General features: G+C 38.7%; 1 protein-coding gene across 2 annotated transcripts in view; it reads left to right on the top strand.

The window, feature by feature from the left end:
• C1H8orf34 (chromosome 1 C8orf34 homolog) overlaps positions 1-24,015 on the top strand; it is a 292,718-nt gene that overhangs the window by 79,429 nt on the left and 189,274 nt on the right. For both annotated transcript variants that reach the window (XM_007527156.3, XM_060200540.1), the window contains exons 2-4: positions 2,773-2,920; positions 6,156-6,287; positions 12,931-13,059. In XM_007527156.3, the coding sequence (XP_007527218.2) occupies positions 2,773-2,920; positions 6,156-6,287; positions 12,931-13,059 (409 nt within the window). The remainder of the gene's footprint in view (positions 1-2,772; positions 2,921-6,155; positions 6,288-12,930; positions 13,060-24,015) is intronic.

Here is a 24,015-nt window from a genome sequence, read left to right as displayed (position 1 = left end):
TTATCCTGTCAAGCTATCAACCACTCACTTCTCTTTTTTGCGTGTCTAAATCATGTGTGTGTCTATAGGGCTGGGGGGAGGTGTTAGCTGGAGGGGGGTATCCAGTCATTTTATTGTTAGGGGTATCTCTGTCAAATCTAAGAATTAAAAAATTTCATATCTAGGAAAGTTGTTTTTGCCAAGCTGAAATATTCAAACTCATTCAAGTTCTATGCTGATGAATATGTATATTGAATATGAGGCAGCACAATTTTTTTTCATAAAACTATGATAATATAAAACTAGACTCTTCCCCAGCCAAGATACCTAGTGCACTCTATTGAAAACATGACTTTTCATTTGGTCATCATTTACCCTGTGTCTGCCTTTATTCTCATCTATTCTTTAACAGAATATGATATCCAATAGTTGTTACTATACTGATATTTTTTATTAGTTTTTCTTTTTAGATTTATTTATTAATAAAAAGGAAACACTGACAAAACCATAGAATAAGAGGGGTACAACTTCACACAATCCCCACCACCAGAACTCTGTATCCCATCCCCTTCGCTGATAGCTTTCCTATTCTTTAACCCTCTGGGAGTATGGACCCAAGGTCCTTGTGGGATGCAGAAGGTGGAAGGTCCGGCTTCTGTAATTGCTTCCCAGCTGAACATGGGCGCTAACAGGTCGATCCATACTGTTAGCCGGCCTCTCTTTTTCCCTGGGGGACCGGGGTTCTGGGGAATCTGAGCTCCAGGACACATTGGGTTGTCTGTCCAGGGAAGTCTGGTTGGCATCATGCTAGCATCTGGAACCTGGTGGCTGAAAAGAGAGTTAACATATAAAGCCAAACAAGTTGTTGACTTATCATGAACCTAAAGACTGAAATAGTGCAGATGAAGAGTTGGGGATGTCTCTATTTTGTAGATAGCTAGTAGGCATATTTTAGTTATATTCCAAAGGGCCTGTGGCTATACTAGTTTATTTTTTTCCCCTGAGCCTGAAATCTGATATGCAGGTGCATCCTTGTTATTGTCTGGGGAGATGATGTGATGGCTGGAAAAAGGACCAGAAAGCTGGATCAGGGAAGATAGTAGCTCCCAGATATGGGAAAGGTGTATAAATATTGTTGACTGTAAACCCTATCAATTTGATCTGATCTGGGGCCCATATTCAGCTTAGGAGCCTATGTGACCTCTGCATCCCTATAGATCTGAGCTCACATTCTGTGATTATGAGTAGGAACATTCCAAGCTGCCCCAATATCAGGGCCCATCTTCCTCAGGTGTAACAGAGTATGTTGTCCATCCTCCGAAGGGAGGATGGAACATTCTCTACCGTTGCTGATCTAAGTTGAGGGCAAGGTCCTATAGGGGCCCACAAAGGGGTCTGTTTTGTTGTTTCTGATAGAGATAACCAGTAACAATGGAGAGAGGGATTATTTGAGGTCTAGGCTATTGTTGGGGCTCGGTACCTGGGCATGTTAGAGTTATCCTTGCACAGGCATTGAGTTCCAGTGATAACCATTGTTAACAAAAAAAAAGATTCTGTTTTCCTGTTTGAAAAATCTATGAATTTTTTTTTTTTTTACTTTTTACTGGTACAATAAGGAATTTCAATTGCTAATACCTACTTGTGTGTTCAAGAAACCAAATATTCATTCACTCAACAGATATTTGTTTGATATTAGATATGAACTAGGTCAGATTCCAGGATCTAGGTAAAGACTAAAGATAAAACTGTACTAATTATTGTTCTGTTGTCAGAAAGCAGGTTAGAGAAACAGCCTTAAACACATGAGCAAATAGATGAGTCTAGCTGGTGCCAAATAATGTTCAGAAAATCAAATAGTGAAGTCAAAGACTTGTGAAGATTGCCTAGGACAAGCCTTACTAAGAAGTCATTCTTAGAGAGGTGTGATGATAAACCAGTTTTCTGAACAAACTAGAATTCTAGGCTAGTAACTAGCAAGAATAAATATTACTTATAGGAATGTAAAATACATGACCAGGCTCACAAATCCAGTTACACAACACAAAATGATATCCTTGTGACTTGACAGTTGTTCATATAAGAACAATCTGCAGATTTTGACACAAATTTCAGTTTACTCTTTGCCCTTCCTGACTGGAAACTGAAACAAAAACAGTGTGTAAATATTACCCATAGGCAGATTTCTGCTCAATTTGAGGCATTATTGAAGCTGTCCAAAAATGGAACAGCCTGCTTTGGGAGGTAAAATACTCTCTATTGCTAAGGGTATCAAAAAGAAGAAAACAGAGTCAGTCTCTACTACTGCTTTTGTGATGTGCAGATGGTTTCTTTCATTCTAATATTTTTCTCCTCATTTAGGGATAGTTATATATTACTGAGAAAAAATAGTATTGTTATATAAGGAATGTATAAAAATTCTAAAAAATTTAGTAAGTCATGTCTCAAAGCGGTAATGTGAAATTTAGAATTTTTAGAGTACCATTTTCCAAAAGAATTCATGCAAATGTCTAACAAGTCTTTAACTAAATAGAAATATATATATATATATATATATATATATATATATATATATACACACACACACAAGCCAGTATTTGGGTCTTTGACATGTATTTACTGTGTAACAAACATTTTATGTTTTTGTACTCAGTTTCCTGCTTAGAAAGAATGTTTATGAGGTTTAATTTATTGCTGTTTATAACATAGAGCAGTACCTATCAGTAGTACTTGCTGATAGGTAACTATTCATGATTGTTTTTTCCAGACATAATGTATGCTCTTTTCTGCCTTTAGGAATTAATGACCAAGTTAATAACAGAGACACCTGACCATCCCATCCCATTTCTCATTGACCACCTTCAGTCAAAACAAGGAAATCGTGGACAACTGCAAAGAACTTTATCTGGGTCTGCTGCCCTCTGGGCAGAGAGTGAAACCTTGGGTACGTGAGAAAAATGGGTTTTACAGTGAATTTTGATACATTTAACTTAAAATTTACAAATATCTTCCTGGCTATGGGATAAGTCTGGATGTTTGCCTAGGATTTCATGGATTCATCTATGATTTCAATCAGATGCTAAAACTTTTCACACATATTGATGAATATATTATATTATGTTTAAAAATATGTGTATTCAATTTTAATAGATATAAAATCCCAATTTGCACCACTTGGTGCCTTTAAAAGTATCCAGTAGATTGAGACACAACATTTTAAAAATTTATCTTTTTAAAAACATTAACTTTTTAAAAAAAATTATTATCTTTATCTATAGGATAGAGACAGCCAGAAGTTGAGAAGGAAGGGGGTGATAGGGTGAGAGACAAAGAGACACTCGCAGCCCTGCTTCATCAGTCACAAAGATTTCCCACTGCATGTGGGGTTCTAGGGCTCAAACCAGGGTCCTTGTGTACTTTAACATGTGCACTCAACCAGGTATAACACCACCGGCCCCTTCTTTCATATTCTTTAAGAGAAACCTGAAAGCAGTGCTGTATTTAGGACTTTAGTAACCCAATAATTCTTAATTTGGTAGAAGTTTATATTTTTGATACTTAAAAGATCTACTGGGAATATATTTAGAAGATTGTCTATTTTTCCTTTCACAATATTTTATTTATCTTAACTATATATGGAGAGAGAGGGAGAGAAAGAGAGAGAGAGAGAGAGAGAGAGAGAGAGAGAGAGAAAGGGAGAGAGAGAGAGAAAGAGAGAAAGAGAGAGAGGAGACTCCAGAGCACTGCTCATCTCTGACGTATGGTGGTTCTGGGGACTGATTCAGAGACCTTGGGCCTCAGGCATAAAAGACTTTTTGCATAACCATTATGCTGCCTGCCCAGCCTGAGAGGAAGATAGACACCTACAGATCTGCTTCACCACTCATGAAGCATCCTTGTGGCAGGTGTGGAGCTGGGGCTCCAACCCAGGTCCTTGAGCAGGTCGTTCCACGTAGTAAGAAAGAACTATGTATGCTTAAGTGGCTGTGCCACTGTCCAGATCCTATGAGAACATCTTTAAATACTCTTCAGAGATTTTAGACAGACAGATAAAATTTTAGCTGCTATTCTTGGTTAAATCTGGTGGATCTCTGCTAGACTAACAAATAATTTTATCTCTTTTCTCTTTAGGTTTGCTATGTATCACAGCATGCTATATGCTATAAATGGGATTTAATTTTTTTTTCTTTAACCCTGTTAGGTGAAATGATATTCCTAAGATGGATATAGAAAGACAGATTCTTATTTTATTTTATTTATTGGGGGATTAATGGTTTGCTGTCGACAATAAAATGCAATAGTTTGTACATGTATAACAAGACAGATTCAGATAGTGGAAACCATAGGAAAATAACTCTGAGATTGAGACAAGTACTGTGACTCTCTAGAAATTTTGTATCCTCTTTTTGTTTTGCCTATCTTGTCTCAGTCCTTTCCATAGAAATGCCTCCTGGGTTCTGGTAAACCATAGAACAGAGTTTCTATTATTAATGTTTTGGATATTTTTACCTTCTTGGGGGGTGTTTACTAGGATATTGGAGGTGGAGGAAATGGTGAAAGCTAGACAAGTAAAATCTTAACATGAAAATCTGATGAATCTATATAAGGTTTCATGTCTATTTGGTATTTGTAAATAGGTGAAGAGAGAATGATTTATAAGTCATCCATAAGTTTAAGATTATTTAAAAATAGCCAATTTAAATATATCAGGAGTAAACTTGAAGAAATGCCTCATATAAAGAACTGGTACAACTCAACAAAAGAAAAAAAATAATAAAAAGTGGGCCAAAGAACTAAATAGGAAGCTTTCTAAAGAAGAGGTAGGTACACATGGTCCACAGAGAAGTGCAAATCAAACCTGCACTGATATTCTACCTCACACTTATGAGAAACTGAAAATAATAGATGCTGAGTGCAAGGTTGTGGAGAAAAAAGGGATTCTACTACACTGCTGGTGGAAATGCAAACTAGTGCAGTGCTGCTGGAAGACTGTATGGAGTGTTTTTAAACAGCAACAACGAACAACATGAAAGGAATCACCTTACAATCTAGCAATAACATTCTTAGACATGTATCCAAAGGACACACACTGATACACAGTGACACAGCCAGCTGTATATTCATAGTTTCACTATACACAATAGCCAAGGGACTGGAAACTGCCTAAATTCCATCCATAGGTGACTAGTTGAAGGAGTTACAGAATATATACTCCATAGAATACCACTTTGCCGTTAAAAGATGGAACAGAAGGAACAGAAGTAGAGGTGATTATGCTTAGTGAAATAAATAACTAACAAAATGAAAGACAACTACTAGGTGGGTTCACTCATAAAGGACTGAAATACATGATCCTAAAAAAAAAAAAAGACACAGAGAAACAGTCTCTAAGATTTTGTGAGAACTATGGTGGTTACCACTGGGAGAATGGGAGCACAGATTTTGGTGGTGGGTGTGGTCTAGAGCTATACCCTGCAACCCTACAATCTTGTAACCTACTATTAACCACAAAAAAATTAAAAAAAAAATTCCTTATAGATGAGAGATGAAGACACAATAAATGAAATAGGGAAGTGATAGTGATAAATAATAATAAAGATGATGGATGAACTTTTTGAAAAGGTAAGTTTATTTGCAAACTGTTATAACATTGACCATACTTAAAGGGAAAACATAACTTTCAATGAAGTTGTATTACTCATACAGAATAGAAGAAGTGGAAAAAAATATTGATGCTATGGATAAATGTTAGGTGGATTTCAATGATTTTATGTATCATAATAAATAATAAATAAGACTGGATGAGTCAATTTTACTTAAATCTTTAGTGTATATTTATTTACAAAAGAATATAATGCTTAATTTTATGGCATTTATTTAAATAATGTCATTTGAAGTCAAGATAACAATTTTTTTAAAAGCCTTTCACATAATTCCATTATTTTAAATGATGTTAATCATAGTAATACATGCACTAATGTCTATCAACTTCAAAATTAACTTTATGATAGAAATTAAATATAGAATACTTTCATATATTTGCTCTGTTTCTGATATGATGTTATATACAGTTTTGTTGGGCACATATAGTGATTTTATTAATATAGTTTCTGAACAATCTTGAAATCATTAAAAAGTTTATATATATATGTGTATATGTCATTTGTTTGTTTTAACAGAACATAAAGGAACAAGAAGAGATTTCAGAAACTATGATAAACCCTGGCAATTAAATGCAAAGAAGCCTAAAAAGTCCAAAAGTGACATTGCCGTGTCTAATATCTCTCCACCCTCACCAGAATCCAAGTCATGTAAGAAAGTTTGTCATTCAAATATTAATCAATATATGTAGTTATTTTTTTTTACAAAAAATGAAGAAAATATAACACTTGAAACTATACCTTTTATTCTTTACTTGATATTTATTTTTTAAAAAATTCCCAAGATTTTATTTTTGTATATTTCAAAAGAGACACCCAAGGGGGCTGGTGGGGGCGGAGGGGAGAGGAAGAGAGGGAAAGAGAGAGAGAGAACCAGAGTATCAGTCTGGCATATGTGAAGCTAGGGATAGAACTTGAGACTTCATGCTTGTGAGTCTAAAATTCTTCCACGGTGACACTTCCAATGCCACTTCCCCCTGATATCACTGGTTACTATCCTAATAGACTTCATTTTATTTGACTTAGACCTTTATTTTTAATGAGGTACATTTTTTATAAATGGCTTATATTTTAGGGGTATATTCTCACATAGTCAAAATTTGTCTTTTAACAGTTTTTATTTTGTCTGATATTGATTTATCTATCTATAATCTCTTTTTTTTTTTACCATCAAATCATAACATTTATTTGTTTTTTATCACCATTGGGGTTTCACTGCTCTGGGTTGACTTTTTCAGATGGGTGAGGAAGGAATGACACCACAGCAAGGAAGTTTCCCCATGGGAGGGCAGGGGGGCGAACGGCAGGTTCAAACCTGGGTCACATGCAAGGCAAAGCAGGCAGCTTTCCAGATGAGCTGCCTTGTCAGCCTATCACATAATCTGTTAATGCTCATTTCTCTACACATGTACAAATAAAACCTTCATAGCAGCTGCAGATGAACTAACTGCTCGTCAATATCAACAGACCCTACACATGTTTTTCCTAGAGCAAATTAAATACTAACAGGAAAGAAAAAATTGTCACCATCTAACGGATCATACAATTAAACACCTGTTCTTACAACTCAGTACACTTAACCCTACAAGAAAGCACACTCTCATCACCATAATAGTGCTGAGGATGTTAAATTGTTAAGATGATAAAAAAATAAACTGAAAATTAGCCATTTCTTCTTATAATAATATTCCAGGACTTAATGTAACAGAAATATATCCAGTTGATTCACACTCCAAAATAAATACTCTCAAGTAATCTCCAGCCTGAAACAAGCCTTCATTTATTGACTACTTACAGGATAGAGATTTCTGTACCTCAGCTGGTAATCATTTCTTTAGTTAGTATTCACATGGAATATGTTTGCTATTGTTTTTCAGATACTCTTTCTGCTCCCCCCTTTTTTGAGCTACCATTATATGTATGTGGGTATAAAATAGAAATTTACAAAGAAAACTCAGATACATTTAAAATAATGATTGAATGATACTTGATAAAATTTATAGCTACAAAAAACACAAAAAATCAGCAAAAATGACATGTCATCTTAACTAAATCATTACTTGGGACAAATATTTATGCGATAAATCCTTCATTTCTTATCTTTGCTGCATCAGACCATACCTCGTCCAAATTTACCCTGTATTTTCCCTTTGTTTTCTTGTTTCTTAAATTCCAGCTGTAAGTGAAATCATCCAGTATGCCTCCTTTTTTTGGCTGATCTCACCTAACATGATTCCTTCAAGTTCCTTTCAAGATGAGTCCAAGGACAATATTTTATAATTCTTCAAGCTGAGGAGTATTCCATCTTGTATATATACCATAACATTCTTAACCACTTATCTGCTCTTGGACATCTCTTTGCTTTTTTTATTTGGACTATTACAAACTGTGCTGCTATGACCACAGGTATACATAGATCTCTTTGAATGTGTAGTTTTGTGTCCTTTTGATAAACACCTAGGAGAGGAATTTTCAGATAATAGAGCATATCCATCTCTGATGTTCAGAGGTGTCTCCATGCTGGTTCCTTCAGGGATTGACCACATTTACATTTCTACATCAGTGTAGAATTCCTCTTTTTCTCCACATCCTTGTCAGCCTTGTTTTTTCTGCTCTTTCTAATGTTTGACATTCTTACAGTTATGAAGTAATGTCTCATTGTTGCCTTAAATTGCACTTCTCTCATTAATTCAGGACACCCCTACCCCAACTTTAGTATCAAGTGAATTTTGAGGGAATGCTGATTTCCAGAATTATTGTTCTCAGGAGGTGACATCTCCACTTTACCCATCTTGTGTTCTCAGTGTTTCTTGCCTTCTGCCAACAGTTACCTTGTTCAACTCTGCGGAATTAGATTCTCAACCCCGCCCTGGATTCAGGATGCATAGTTTAGGTCTTTCTAGGATTACAGGAGCTTTTTTCTATCAATCTTATGTGTATGACAATGTGCACACTTTATTTTCTAGCCTTTTTATATTAATGGTCTAACTGATAAGGTTGGTATGAATCAGTTAGCTTGGGATAAAACTACAAACTGAAACCAAGCATCACTACATTCATTTTGGTTGTTGTCACTAGAACTCCACCAGTCCAGTCAATTTTTTCTTATAGAGAGAAACAGAAGGAAACACACCATATACAGCACAGGAGCTTTTGACAGTGACTTGGGGGCCAGACTCAAACCTGAGTTTTTGTTTGTTTGTTTGTTTTTTGTTGTTTGCCTCCATGTTTATCTCTGGGGCTCGGTGTCTGCACTATGAATCCACTGCTCCTGGCAGCCATCTTTGTTCCATTATTGTTGCTGTTACTATTGTTGTTGTCGCTGCTGCTGTTGTTGGATAGGACAGAAAGAAATGGAGAGAGGAAGGGAAGACAGAGGGGGAAAGAAAGATAGATACCTGCAGAACTGTTTCACTGCTTGCAAGCAACCCCCCTGCTGGTGGGGAGCCAGCGGGTTGAACAGGAATCATTGCACCAGCCCTTGTGCTTTGCACTATGTATGCTGAGCCCAGTGTGTCCAACCCCCAACTCATGTGTTTTAAAAAGTGCATACTTTAGCTTAGTGTGGATGTGCTACACTTTTGTGCAGTAGACTGTTGAAAGACAGTCAAATTACTTCTAGAGTTTTGTTTTCACAGATTATTTGCTGGATATGCAAATAAATATCTGTTTTCTGCTAAAATAAACAAGTTTGTATATATTTACATAAGTACAAGTGTTTTATCTCATATATTGTTCAGATATATCATTATTGGGTCTGAGACATGATACATGTATGTATATGTATATATTTTATACTGTTTACTAAATATTGAAAATTTCTTTTTTAAAGGTGACATTCTGAGACTGTATTTCCTATAGTGTCAGAAAAAAGTTTAAAATGTTTTATTTTGTTCATATGAATGCAAAAGTGCATGTAGTTTAAAAAGGAAAGGAATACTATAAGGCAATAATAATGAGTATTTTCCAGTTCTCCATTTAATTAGGAATCATTTACTACTATAGTTTTTTTGAGGGGTGGGGTGGGTATCCAAGTATACAGATGTAAACCTACTTGCTACTTACACAGTTCTCTTTCACTTTTTAATTCTGAGATACCTCTTTCTCCTCTCAAATAATTTTAATGAGGCAAATAATGATTTATAAGGCAGTTTGTTGCTACTAAAGTACCATGATTTTTTTTTTTTTTTTACCATGTTATTGGGTGAGGGGGGCTTATAGTACAGTTTTGACAAATGGTACCATTTCTTATCTCTCCATGATAGGTGTCTGAAGTGAAGTAAAACTTAAAGCAAAACAGTTCTGGGGAAGGAGGGGGGTAGGAGTCAGGTGGGAAGAGCTTTAGGGTCTTGGTCCGTGAGACGTCATCTTTTGACCATACTCTATGACTTTGTGCTTGTGCCCTGGCCCAGCTCATCTTCATAGCCATGCAGTTATTTCAAATATTGATTGACTTTTGAAATGACTTAATATTTAGAGGACTACGACTATGTTAACTGGTATTGTGTGCAATAGAGTTCTGATCTGTCTAACACTTGTTAGAGTCAACAATTGCTTCTTCTTCTATGTTTGTTTTTGTTCTGTTTCCTCAGCTAACATTGTATATAACATACATTGTCATAAAGTATTACATGTTCTCGATGTGATCAAACGTATCAAGAAATCCTACCACTGATCTGATTTTCCTTTATATTTTTATTTCATTAAAAATATTTTAGAACTCTCTCCTATAGTTCTCTGTCTTCTTGCTCCAGTGAATCCCTTCCTTGGTTCCCACGCTTTCATTCAACTATCTTTAAAAACTGCCCTTCACTGTCATCCTAGGTCCCTTTCCCTTTTTAAAAATGTGTTTTACCTGTTCCTCAGGTCCCATATATTTTTTTCTTTTTTAAATTGAAGACTTGTTTTGATGGGATAGAGATAGAGACAGCAAATCATTGCTCAGCTCTGGAATAAGCAGAGCTGGGGATCACAACTGGGAAATCAGACTTATAAGTCCTGTGTTCTACCACCAAGATGTTTTCTAGGCTACTTTGGGTTTTTTTTTTTTTTTTTTTTTTACCTTGGTTTAGCATCTCTATTAGAAGCTTTCTGAAGAAAAAGAGTGCTTAGGAGGTAAACTTTAGAACCCTTACAAATATCTTGATATTTTTTTTTTTTTAGTTGGATGTAACTAAATGAAGACATTATCTTCAGTTAAGCACTTTGCAGCAATTTGTTCTATCTTCTGGGCCAAGTGTTTCGCTTTAGAAATCTGCTATTTAGGGAGCCGGGCAGTAGCACAGCGGGTTAAGCTCAAGTGGCGCAAAGTGCAAGGACCAGCGCAGGTAACCCGGTTCAAGCCCCCGGCTCCCCACCTGCAGGGGAGTCGCTTCACAGGCGGTGAAGCAGGTCTGCAGGTGTCTGTCTTTCTCTCCCCCCTCTGTCTTCCCCTCCTCTCTCCATTTCTCTCTGTCCTATCCAACAACGATGACATCAATAACTACAACAATAAAACAACAAGGGCAACAAAAGAGAATAAATCTTTAAAAAAGAGTATGAACAAAAATTATATATAAAAAAAGAAATCTGCTATTTAATGAATCCATTTCAGGATCCACATTACTAATCTTTAATTGCTCATTAACCATTAATTGAAGTAGTAATCATATATTGGAAAAACTTGTTAAAATCTGCAGTGGAGTAAAATTCAATATTTAAAAAACAAAAACTTTCTGTGGCAACTTAAAGAAGATATTTAGGGGGCAGGGGTAGATAACATAATGGTTATGCATATATAATCTCATACCTGAGACTCCGAAGTCCCAGGTTCAATCCCCTGTACTGTCATAAACCAGAGTTGAACAGTGCTCTGGTAAAAATAAGAAAAGAAAGAAATTTAATGTCTAATTAACGTACTATTTTATGTATGAAAGATTCTCATAACTTTTTGGTCACCACTTTTTTTTTTAATTATCTTTATTTATTTGATAGAGACAGCCAGAAATCGAGAGGGAAGGGGAATAGAGAGGAAGAGAGACAGAGAAACACCTGCAGCACAGCTTCACCACTTGTGAAGTTTTCCCCTGCAGGTGGGGACCGGGGACTCGAACCTGGGTCCTTGCACATTGTAACATGTGCGCTCAACCAAGTGCGCCACCACCCGGCCCCACCACTTTTTTTTTAAAAGTTTGTGATAATAAGCTATTCATTGTACTAGACAATGAATCCTTTCAAACTTAAAGACAGTTAAGCTCTTTCATTCTTATGTTTCGCTATTAGTCCTCTTTGGGTGATGCTTTATTATTTAAATGGTATAAAATTCATTTTCCTCTGTCTCTCTTTGTAAGGACTTAAATTTGCTTAATCCAGTTACCACTCATCAATTCATTTTATATCCCCCAATTGTTTTTTCTCTTTTTTTGCCTAGTGATGCATTCTCTCCTTGTTCACTAATTCTTTGACCAAAATCAATCCCTTTCTGTGACTTCTGAGTGAGAAAATAGGGGAGAACTGAGGGTAAATACGTGCATAGTTGTCTTTTATCAGAACACATGTCAAGGTTATCTAAAGCTTTTTAAATATTTTGACTAGTTGCTGGTGAAGACATTCTCTCTTTTCCTTTTTTCCCCACCAGTGTTGTCACTGGAATTAGATACTCAGATGATGACTCTATTACTCCCTACAACCATCTCCTTTCTTCTTTCTTTCCTTCCCTCCTTCTTTCTTACCTTCCATCCTTCCTTCCTTCCTTCCTTCCTTCCTTCCTTCCTTCCTTCCTTCCTTCCTTCCTCCCTTCCTCCCTTCCTCCCTCCCTCCCTCCCTCCCTCCCTTCCTTCCTCCTCCTCCTTTCCCTCCTCCTCCTCCATTATGATAGAGACAGAGAGGAATAGAGATGGGAGAGGGGAGTAAATGGAAAAATGAGAGACACCTGCAGCACTGCTTCACCACTCCTAAAGTTCTTCCTCTGTGGGTGGGAAGTAGGGGCTCGAACTTGGGACCTTGCACAGGGTAACATATGCTCTTAACCAGGTGAAGCACTACCCAGCCCCCAACTGAGGTAAGTTGTAAATCAATACTGAAGTTTCTTTTTTCTGTGAACACTACTGTCACGCCTTCTTTTACTTGTTCATTGAAAACATAACATTTTTTAAAAGCAAACACTACAACTTCACTTGTACATTCACAGTAAAACCATCTCCACAGCACACATTTTTTGTTAGACGTATCTTGCTTCAGTCTTTCCAATAATGATGAATAGTAAGTTTATATCACAATGTGAAACATTTACAAATCACTCATTTTTTTAATGTAGTGCCAAGATCAGTAGAGCATCCTAAGTGGAATTGGCGGAATAGACCACAAAATCATGATTTTGATGAATTGAACCACATCCTTCAAGAGAGCAAGAAACTGGGAAAAGCCCTAGAGAATCTCTCTCAAAGTAAGTTCATTTAATTGACTATACATTATAATTGAAATTCCAAGCTACTTTTAGAGTAGAAACATTCATCACTGTTGTTGGTAAGCCATTTCTAACATTCCTCATTATATCCATGAGATCTTCAGGAGTTCTAGTGTGTGAGACTGGAAATGACAAATGGTATTGTGTTTTCTGCCGATTTGTGGGAAGCTTGGCTATGCAGCAAGGAGCTGTAGGTATAACCCCTGCACATACACACAACTTAAATCTAGTCTCTCTACACGGACACTGCTTCTCTCTCTCCTCTTTCCTTCCTCCTTCTCTCTTTCTCTATTTTTTTTTAAATTTTTATTGGGAAGTCAATGATTTGCTCCACCATTGTTGGCACATGGGTACAACTTTTCATCTCACCATGACAGGTGTCTGCAAAACACTCTCACCCCAAGCTTAGGCCCTCTGCTAGCATCATATGCCAGGACCTGAAAGAATCACCATCACCACATCAAGTATCTCTCTCCTCACAATACACATTCTTCTCTTGTGAATTTCAGTGTTTTGTATAATCCTAATTAATGCACATATGCTTTGCTTCTGTGAGTTCTGGATATTTCTAACTTTTGATTTTGAGTGCTTTATAAGAGTGTTGCTACCAGAAAGGGAGAGTCTCATATCTCACCCCCACCAAATTGCCATCTTTCCCCACCACAGAGCACTGAGTTCCCACCCTGCCCCCGTCAATGCCTTCCTGTCTCCCCCTTTCACATCCTTTGAGTTGCTGAAATAGACCACAATTTATTAACATTTTTCTTTATTTTTAATACTTGTTTTGTTTCTTAAATCTCACTTAAAAAGCAAGATCGTACAATATTTGTTTTACTCCTCCAAACTTATTTCACTTTTTATCTTTTATTTATTTTTTATAAATATTTAATTTAAAGTAGTTTTTGTTGTTTTTTATATATATTTATTTATTCATTTTCTCTTTTTGTTGCCCTTTTTTATTGTTGTACTTATTAGTGTTGTTGTTATTCATGTCTTCGTTGTTGGATAGGACAGAGAGAAATGGAGAGAGGAGGGAGATACACAGAGGGGGAGAGAAAGACAGACACCTGCAAACCTGCTTCACCACTTGTGAAGCAATTTACCTGCAGGTGGGGAGCCAGGGGCTTGAACCGGGATCCTTATGCCAGTCCTTGTGCTATAAATATTTATTTTATTTTGTTGCCCTTCTTGCTTTATTGTTGTTGTTGATGATGTTGTCGGTTGGATAGGACAGAGAAAACTGGAGAGAAGAGAGGAAGACATAGAGGGAGAGAGAAAGATAGACACCTGCAGACCTGCTTCACCGCCTGTGAAACGACTGCCCTGTAGGTGGGAAGCCGGGGCTTAACCCAGGATCCTTATGCTGCTCCTTGCATTTGGCGCCACGTGCACTTAACCTGCTAAGCTACCTTCGGACTCCTTTATCTTTTATTTTTGTCATAGCAGAGTTTCACTGTTGTGAGCCAACATTTTCAGACAGAGAGAGCCAGAGATACAGATGTGAGAAAATGAAGGAGAGACCCAGTAGCACCACAACTTCCGCCAGTGCCTTGGTATCCTGTACGTAATAAAGCATCCATTGGCATAGGAGTAGCTCCAAACTTGAAGAAAATCTGTTTACCCCATCAGTCTGACTCAGGGGGCCGTACATATTCATACTTAACACAGGAGCCTGTGTAAATTCTGAGTCCCTGTCATTCAGAGCTCACAGTCCATGGTCACGGCTGGGAACAGTCTAGGCTGCACTCATTTCAGGACCAGTCTTCTTCATGTGGCAGAGCAGGATGACCCAGCCTCCCTTCAGAGATTGGGGCCATCCTTCCTATTACTAGTTCATAATGCCTCCTCCGAATTTTTACAAGATCTTATTTTTATGATCTATTTATAGTTTACATTCCAAAGCTAAATTATATTTATGATTTTAAATGGATTCTTTACACCCTTTTACTTCATGCTAATTGTGTTACAACCAGCAGTATACTGGAATATTTCTTTTTCTTTTCTTTTATTTATAAAAAGGAAACACTGACAAAATCATAGGATAAGAGGGGTACAACTCCACACAATTCCCACCACCAGAACTCTGTATCCCACCCTCTCCCCTGATAGCTTCTCTATTCTTTATCCCTCTGGGAGTATGAAGCCAAGGTTCTTGTGAGGTACAGAAGGTGGAAGGTCTGGCTTCTGTAATTGCTTCCCCACTGAACAAGGGCATTGACAGGTCGATCTATACTCTCAACCTGCCTCTCTCTCTCTCCCTAGTGGGGTGGGCTTTTAATGAATCAGAGCTCCAGGACACATTGGTGGGGTTGTCTGTCCAGAGAAGTCGGGGTGGCATCATGATAGCATCTGGAACCAGGTGGCTGAAAAGAGAGTTAACATACAAAGCCAAACAAGTTGTTGACTAATCATGAATATTTCTAGTGCCTCAGTCCTTCATTATTTCCTACTCTTCTCTATTGCTTTTTCTTTCGTTTTTATTGTGGGGAGGGATTAATAGCTTACAGTGTACTTGCTGACACATGGATACAGTCTCTTATCTCCTCGTAGTTCTCCCACAACTTGGACCCTTTTCCATCTTGATGCAACAGGAACAAGGTTTATTAACACCTTTCCTCCCACTCCTTCCCCAGAGTCCACTGTTTTGGTGCAAAACACTCTACTTAGTCCAAGTTTCGTTTTGCATTTTCCTTCTCTGTCCTCATATCTTAAGTTCCCCCTCTAAGTGAGATCAATCAGTATTTATCCTTCTAATTTTTGGCTTATCTCACTTATCGTGATGCCGTCAAGCTGACTCCTCTGAAGTTTAACTCTTGTAATGATATATTTTTAATAATTTTGTGGTTATCTTTGTAATTCCATTCTCACCAATATTAGTTTTACATCTTGGAGAAAAAGACTTAGCCTTGCTGTGCTGTGTCTGTTACCTTCATTATAATATTACGGTAGTAATGTACTTCAGGGCGTGTGCATGTGTGTGGAGGGGAGAGGTGCGGCAAGGAGAAAGATGGAAGAATCAAATGAGGTGAGGTTTCTGAAGGGTTTGGTATAATGTATGATGTGTAATGATTTCTAGGTAAACTCAGCTGTTAAAAATGATGAAGTCACCTACTTCACCTCATCTTGAATGAAACTTAAAAGCCTCCTGTTAAGTGAAACTAGACAAAAATGGAGAAACAAAGGCAAAGAGGGAAAACACACAGTGAAACTTGTACTGGAAGGCGGGTTCATTTTGTGTTTTCCCTCAGCACCAAAGCAAAAGATTTTGGGGAAGGAGAGCAAAAGAGAAGAGAGATAGAGAGCGATAGAGAGAGATAGATAGATAGATAGAAGATAGAGAGAGAGAGAGAGAGAGAGAGAGAGAGAGAGAGAGAGGAGAGAGCCCTGGTCCTGGTGCATGATGATGGAAAAGGAAGTAAGTTGGGGGAAAGTGTTCTTTTTGAAATTTTTATTTATTTTGGATAGAGATAAAGAGGACACTGCAAGGGAAGAGAGGATAGAGAGGGAGAGAAAGACACACACCGGCAGCACTGTTTTACCATTTGTGAAGCTCACCACTACTCCGCCTTGCAGGTGAGGACCAGAGGTTTGAATCCAGGTCCTTTGAACTCTGGACGCTGGTATATGTTTGCTCAACCATGTGCACCGCCACCCTGCCACAGGGAAAGAGTGGTTTACAAAGACCTTTCATAGGGAGATGGGAAATTGGACCTGTGTGTCAACAACTGTACTGTAAACCATTAATCCCCCCTCCCAATAGAAATAATTCAAATATAATAATTACTAGTTAAATGTTAAATATATTAGGTTCCTGTTGCTACATACAGAATTACCACAAACGGAGAACCTCTGAAACATAAATTAATTATCTTATATTGTCTGTGGCTCCAGAGTACCGGAGTACGGTGTGGGCTAGTTGAGCCCTCTACTCAGCAGGTTCTAGTTAGGTTGAAGTCACATTGTGGTTTGAGGCTGCAGATTTCACCCAAGGCTCAGGCTATTCTTTCACACTTATTCAGGTTTCTAGGCAAACTTAGTCCATCCTTTCATAGTAATATGATCACGGAGTGACTGGTGCCTAGAAATTGCCCTCAGACACTAGACGGCATTGTCAATCCCTTGCCTTATGAATGGCCTCATTCACTCGTAATAGTAATTTACTGTTCTTTGATGTCATTGAATAGTATTTCTCTAAAGCTTCATCTTTTAAAGGAGTCATCTGGTTAGGTCAGAACTGCCCAGGTGAATTTCCCTCTCTGTTTACTCAGCTGGCTAGTATCTCCATCAAGGGAGGGAGAGCCTTCCATTTTCAGTGGTGGCCTGAGGCATGGTCACAGTGGAAAAAATATGTAGCTGAATAACTTGGGTACATGTGAGAATTCCGCCTGCCACAGATATTGTTACTGCTGTTGATTTTTCTACCAGTCAGCCTGTAATCCAGCTAAGCACTGCCCAATAGATATGTTGTGTGGACTATATGAGTTATTTTATACCTTCTTTTAAAAATGTTTTTATTATCTTTATTTATTTATTTATTTATTGGACAGAGACAGCCAGAAATACAGAAGGAGGGATGATAGAGAGGGAGAGACACAGAGACACCTGCAGCACTGCTTCAGCACTTGCACAGCTTTTTCCCCCAGGTCCTCAAACCCAGGTCCTTGCACATTGTAATATGTGTGCTCACCCAGGTGCGCCACCACCCAGCTCCTGATTTTATACTTTCAAATAAGTACATTAGGACAATTTTTTGTTGTTGTTGTTGCTGACAAGGTTATTACTGGGGCTTTGTGCCAGCATGACGAATCCACTGTGGCTATTTTTCCTTTTTGTAAATTTTATTTGATATACCAGAGATAAACTGAGAGAGGAGAGGAGATACAGAGGGAAAGAGAGAGAAACCTGCAGCATTTGCTTCACTACTTATGAACCTTCCCCTCTACAGGGTTTAGGGGTCCTGCCATTTGAATGCAGGTTCTGACACATGGTAATGTGTGTGTTCAACCAAGTGTCCTACCACCCAGCTCCCAAGTAAATTCTGTGACATTGACTTTAATAAGATACTGTATCTAACCCAGTCTATCCAAATTATAATCAAACTTGTATTTCATGTAAAAATTCTTATTAGTTTATGTCAGTTTTTTCTATCAAATCTTTTTTTTTTTTTCTTAACCAGAGCACTGCTCAGCTCTGGTTAATGGTGGTGCAGAGGACTGAACCTGGAACTTTGGAGCCATAGACATGAGAGTCTGTTTGCATAACCATTATGCTATCTACCCACTGCCCCATATCAAACCTCTCAAGTGTGCTGTGAGTCTTAATTCATAAAACATCTCAATTTGATCAACCATATTTCAAATATTTGATAACCGCATTACATTACGAATGATTCCCATATTGAACAACACAGCTATGAAAACAGTCCTGTGTGTGTGCGCGCGCACACACACACACACACACACACACACACACAAACACACACACACACGAGTGCACACACCTCTTCTCTTGAGTTTCTTTAGACAGCATCAAAATTTCTTCTTCTTCCAGAACATAAAATGAATATTTAGCATCTGAGTCAGTTAAATCACTTACTTAATAGTTTTATTGTTTCTTTGCCATATGTTGGCCCAGGTTTGAGCTTGGCCCTGACTTGATTGAAAGGAGCTTTGGTGTTGTGGTCTCTTTCACACTCTCTTCTTCTCTGTCTCTCCCTGAAAAGGGGAATGTTTGAGAATTTGACTCTTTGTTGCTCATCTTCCTTTGACTGCTGGGTACAGTTACACTCTGACACCAAGCATTCTATTGAAACGTGTCTCCCTGCAGTCTGCTATTTAATATAGACACTTTTGAATGAGCATTTTCAGCCTTCATCTTACAGAGCTGCTCTAATAGATTTAACATCACTCTGTGGTCTCTTTTTCTTCTAATTTTGTGATCTTTTAATTTCTGAGACTGCCCATGAAGCTTCCCTCTGCTGGTGGGGGCCTGGAGGTAAGAAAACAGGTGTGGAAACTGGTTACTCTTAAAGACAACACCTTGTAACAAGTGCGCTTATCCAGATGTGGCATCCATTACCTGGCCCTCAGCCAGCACTTTGGCTTAGTGAAGCGCTGTTCTCAGGGTAGTGGGGCCTTAGCATTCTTGAGCCTAAAAAATCATTAGGCTCTTTAGGACAGTTTTCTCTAAAGTGGAGCAGTAATAGGATTAGTGTCTTTCATTCATTCAGACCTTGGTTCTACAGATGATAGTTCATGTAAAAACACCGACTGGAGATTTTCCAAGGGAAGGAGCACAGCTGGTGGGAGAAGAAAGAGGGCAGCTATTTATGTTGCATGACTGATAATAGCAATCCGGACTCGGTCAGATAAAAACAATAAATGACTTTTTTAAGTCCATCAGTGATCTGCAAACTCAAGAAATCCTATCTAGCAAATGGCCTGAAGAGAATAACATAACGCTCTTTGATCAAAACAGTAGAAGATAACATGGCAATTGGCAACTCATTTATTCCCTTATTCTTTTGTCTGGTTTTCAGACATATATAAAGATGGTTAACACAAAACCCCAAGACCTCAGGATTATATTTTTGTAGGGGAGGTAAGAGCAAAAGCAAAATTTCAAAGACATGTTAAAATGTGCTTTAAGAAACATATGAGAGCAAAATAGACTCTGAGCCAAGCTGGCTGAGAATGTATCTGAATAGAATCAAAAAGGTGAGCACTTTAGGCTAAGATAAAAGGAAAGGGAGTGTGTGCTGTGGGAAGAGAAGGGCCCGTGAGGCAGAGAAGCATGCATGGAAGAAGCTATTTCTAAATAAAAGGAAAACTGTGAGTTGTTGATGCATAAAGAATGTAACAAGGGATAAAGACAATGAAGACAGGAGTTTAGGTGCCAATTGATCCAAGGGGTAGGGACTTAAATCCTCCCAAGATCTTGTAATAATCACTCTGACACAGTAAGAAGGGTAGAATTGATATGGCCCATGCCTCAAAGGGAGATGAAGAAAGCCTCAAATAGAATAGTAGCTGTGAGATGGAAAAGGGATCTGTTTTGAGAAAATGTAAAGGCTTATGAGTAAGAGTCACTGATATGATAAAAGTGTGTGAATAAAGAAAGAAGAATGAGATACATCAGAAACAAAAGGATGAATATTCGATGATTTCACTCATAGGCAGAAGTTAAAAAACAATACGAGGAGGGAAAACACAAAGCAGAACTTGGATTGGAGTTAGTGTATTGCACCAAAGTTAGGCACTCGGGTGGGGGAGAGGGCTCAGGGCCTGGAACATGATGGCAGAGGAGGACCTACTGGGGGTTGAATTGTTATGTGGAAAGCTGATGAATGTTACACATGTACAAACTATTGTGTTTTGCTGTCAACTGCAAGCCATTACTCGGGTGAGACCTTTCCTTTTATAGTACACTCTAATTTCATCTCAGGTAGTTCACTTTCTAACAAAGTCCTATAACCTAGACATACACCAGTTTCTGTGAGAGAGAGCGTATGTGCACACGTATCCATAAACTACTGCAAAATATATACCTGAAAGCAGGATTACACTAGAGTTTGCAGTGAGTACCTCCCCAACACTTCCTCTCCACTATTCCAATCTTGGGATCCATGTTTGCTCAACAAATTGATTGGCTTCGTATGTTAACTCTCTTTTCAATCACCAGGTTCCAGATGCCACCAGGATGCTGGCTAGGCTTCCCTGGATTGAGGACCCCACCAATGTGTCCTGGAGCTCAGCTTCCCCAGAGACACACCTGACTAGGGAAAGAGAGAGGCAGACTGGGAGTATGGACCGACCAGTCAACACCCATGTTCAGCAGGGAAGCAATTACAGAAGCCAGACCTTCTACCTTCTGCAACCCTCAACGACCCTGGGTCCATGCTCCCAGAGGGCTAGAGAATGGGAAGGCTATCATGGGAGAGGGTGGGTTATGGGGATTGGGTGGTGGGAATTGTGTGAAGTTGTACCCCTCCTACCTTATGCCTTTGTTCACTAATCCTTTCTTAAATTAAAAATTTAAATAAAAAAAAAAAAGTAAAAATAAAGAGGCGAGAGGGAGAGGGAGAGGAAGAGAGAGAGAGAGAGAAAGAGAGGACCTGTTAAGGACATGTGGCTAGATATCCAAATCATTTTGAGTTTATCTCATCTCTATCTCTATCTATTTACCTATGGCTAATATGCAGGTAGAGAACCTTAGCCAGATGCCAGGGCCCTGAAATCCAGTGCATCTCAGGACTGAGAGAGAATTAATTGAGTTACCATACAGTTGACATGAAGAGATCTGGAAGGACACACAAAAGACACCCCAAGACAGGACAGTGTCAAGTGGGTGACCCTGATCAGAACTCTGGCAGAGTATTTATTGATAAAATCATGAATTACATCAAAAGGAATGAGGAAGATCAAAGGTTATTTTTTTTTTAAGTAAAACATATATCAGGAGCAAATGTCAAGGCATTAATAGCAGGTAGTTATACATCAATAGTAAAAGGTCCATGCATGTTTTCGTGGTGGGGGAAACATCAAGAATGTAGGTAGAGTTGATTTTTTTATTTTATTATTTTTTAATATTTATTAATTTTATTCCCTTTTGTTGCCCTTGTTTTTTTATTGTTGTAGTTATTGTTATTGATGTCATCGTTGTTGGATAGGACAGAGAGAAATAGAGAGGAGAAGAGGACAGAGAGGGGGAGAGAAAGACACCTGTAGACCTGCTTCACCACCTGTGAAGTGACTCCCCAACAGGTGGGGAGCTGGGGGCTCAAACTGGCATCCTTAGACCGGTCCTTGTGCTTTGCACCATGTGGGCTTAATCAGCTGTGCTACCACCGGTAGGGTTGATTAAAATCAAATTACAGTAGTCTTTGTCTGAATGTCATAATTTAGGTGCATCTTTTTGATGTCCCCAAATGCTAGGTTTATTCTCAGGTCACCCTATGTACATCCCCCAGACTCTTCAGGGAGGGTGTCAGACATCAGAGTTATGGATAAATGCATTTTTGCATTACCTTTAGGCATGTAGGCTGGCTAATAGTTAACTCTTGACATACTCCAGACCTCAACCTGAAGTCAGAAGCTGTGGCGAAGGAGTGCTTGAAACCTCTCTTACTGGGCAAGCCTCCTGATATTATTAGACAAAGGAATGTATCTGGTAAGGAACAACCGGACATGTTTTTTGCAAACTTGGAGGTGTAGGTAAAATTAGTTGTATTTCTTTTTTTTTTTTAATTTAAGAAAGGATTAATTAACAAATCCATAGGGTAGGAGGGGTACAACTCCACACAATTCCCACCACCCAATCTCCATATCCCACCCCCTCCCCTGATAGCTTTCCCATTCTCTATCCCTCTGGGAGCATGGACCCAGGGTCATTGAGGGTTGCAGAAGGTGGAAGGTCTGGCTTCTGTAATTGCGTCCCCGCTGAACATGGGCGTTGACTGGTCGGTCCATACTCCCAGTCTGCCTCTCTCTTTCCCTAGTAGGGTGTGTCTCTGGGGAAGCGGAGCTCCAGGACACATTGGTGGGGTCTTCAGTCCAGGGAAGCCTGGCCAGCGTCCTGATGACATCTGGAACCTGGTGACTGAAAAGAGAGTTAACATACGAAGCCAAACAAATTGTTGAGCACTCATGGACCCAAAGCTTGGAATAGTGGAGAGGAAGTGTTAGGGAGGCACTCACTGCAAACTCTAGTGTACTTCTGCTTTCAGGTATATATTTTGCAGTAGTTTATGGATACGTGTGAACATATGCTCTCTCTCACAGAAACTGGTGTATATCTAGGTTTTGGGACTTTGTTAGAAAGTGAACTACCTGAGATGAAATTAGAGTATACTATGAAAGGAAAGGTCTCACCTGAGTAATGAAGCTGAAGGGTTGTCATTCCACACGTGAAGTCTCTGGACACAGTCTGATGTGAAGCATGTTGAGGTGGCAATCGTTGCGTTGGTTAGGTTGTGATCGGCGGATGCAATATTATTTGATATGGATTGGGAGAGGCATATGGGAAAGTGGGCCCTATCCAAGGGTTCCAGGACTGGGGGAAGTAGGGGCTCTATAGTGGAGACGTGAGGTTCCTGCTGTCTTAGGGTTCAAAAAGACAATGGATAGTTAATGTTATCATCACATTATTTGGTAATTGGGTTAACTTTGGAAAGTCCTTTTGTTATGGTTTCCTGTACAGTACCCAGTATCTTGTATATTCATAATAGCTAAAACCTGGAAGCAACCCAGGTGCCCAACAACAGATGAGTGGCTGAGAAAGCTGTGGTATATATACACAATGGAATACTATGCAGCTATCAAGAACAATGAACCCACCTTCTCTGACCCATCTTGGACAGAGCTAGAAGGGATTATGTTAAGTGAGCTAAGTCAGAAAGATAAAGATGAGTATGGGATGATCCCACTCATCAACAGAAGTTGAGTAAGAAGATCTGAAAGGGAAACTAAAAGCAGGACCTGACCAAATTGTAAGTAAGGCACCAAAGTAAAAACCCTGTGGTGAGGGGTAGACATGCAGCTTCCTGGGACAGTGGGGGGTGGGAGTGGGTGGGAGGGATGGGTCACAGTCTTTTGGTGGTGGGAATGGTGTTTATGTACACTCCTAGCAAAATGTAGACATATAAATCACTAGTTAATTGATATGAGAGGGGGAAAATCAATTGTATGTCTCAAAGTTTTTCAAAACACAAACTGAATCTTTTTATATATTTAGGTTGTGTATTTGATATGCGGACTCTCTCAAAAGCCTAGACCAAGTAGATCAGAAGCATCCAATCAGTTGTATTTCTGACAACAAATATCAAGTAGTCTGGGATCAGGAAACTTCTTCAACATCTGTATTGTCTTGTATGAGGATGCATAGGATTGGGAGAGGACACAGAAAAATCTGCCCTCAGTTGACACCTGAGGCGCGAGC

This window comes from Erinaceus europaeus, chromosome 1 (assembly GCF_950295315.1).
Source record: "Erinaceus europaeus chromosome 1, mEriEur2.1, whole genome shotgun sequence".
Taxonomy (NCBI): Eukaryota; Metazoa; Chordata; class Mammalia; order Eulipotyphla; family Erinaceidae; genus Erinaceus; species Erinaceus europaeus.
This window is presented reverse-complemented; position numbering and strand designations above follow the sequence as displayed.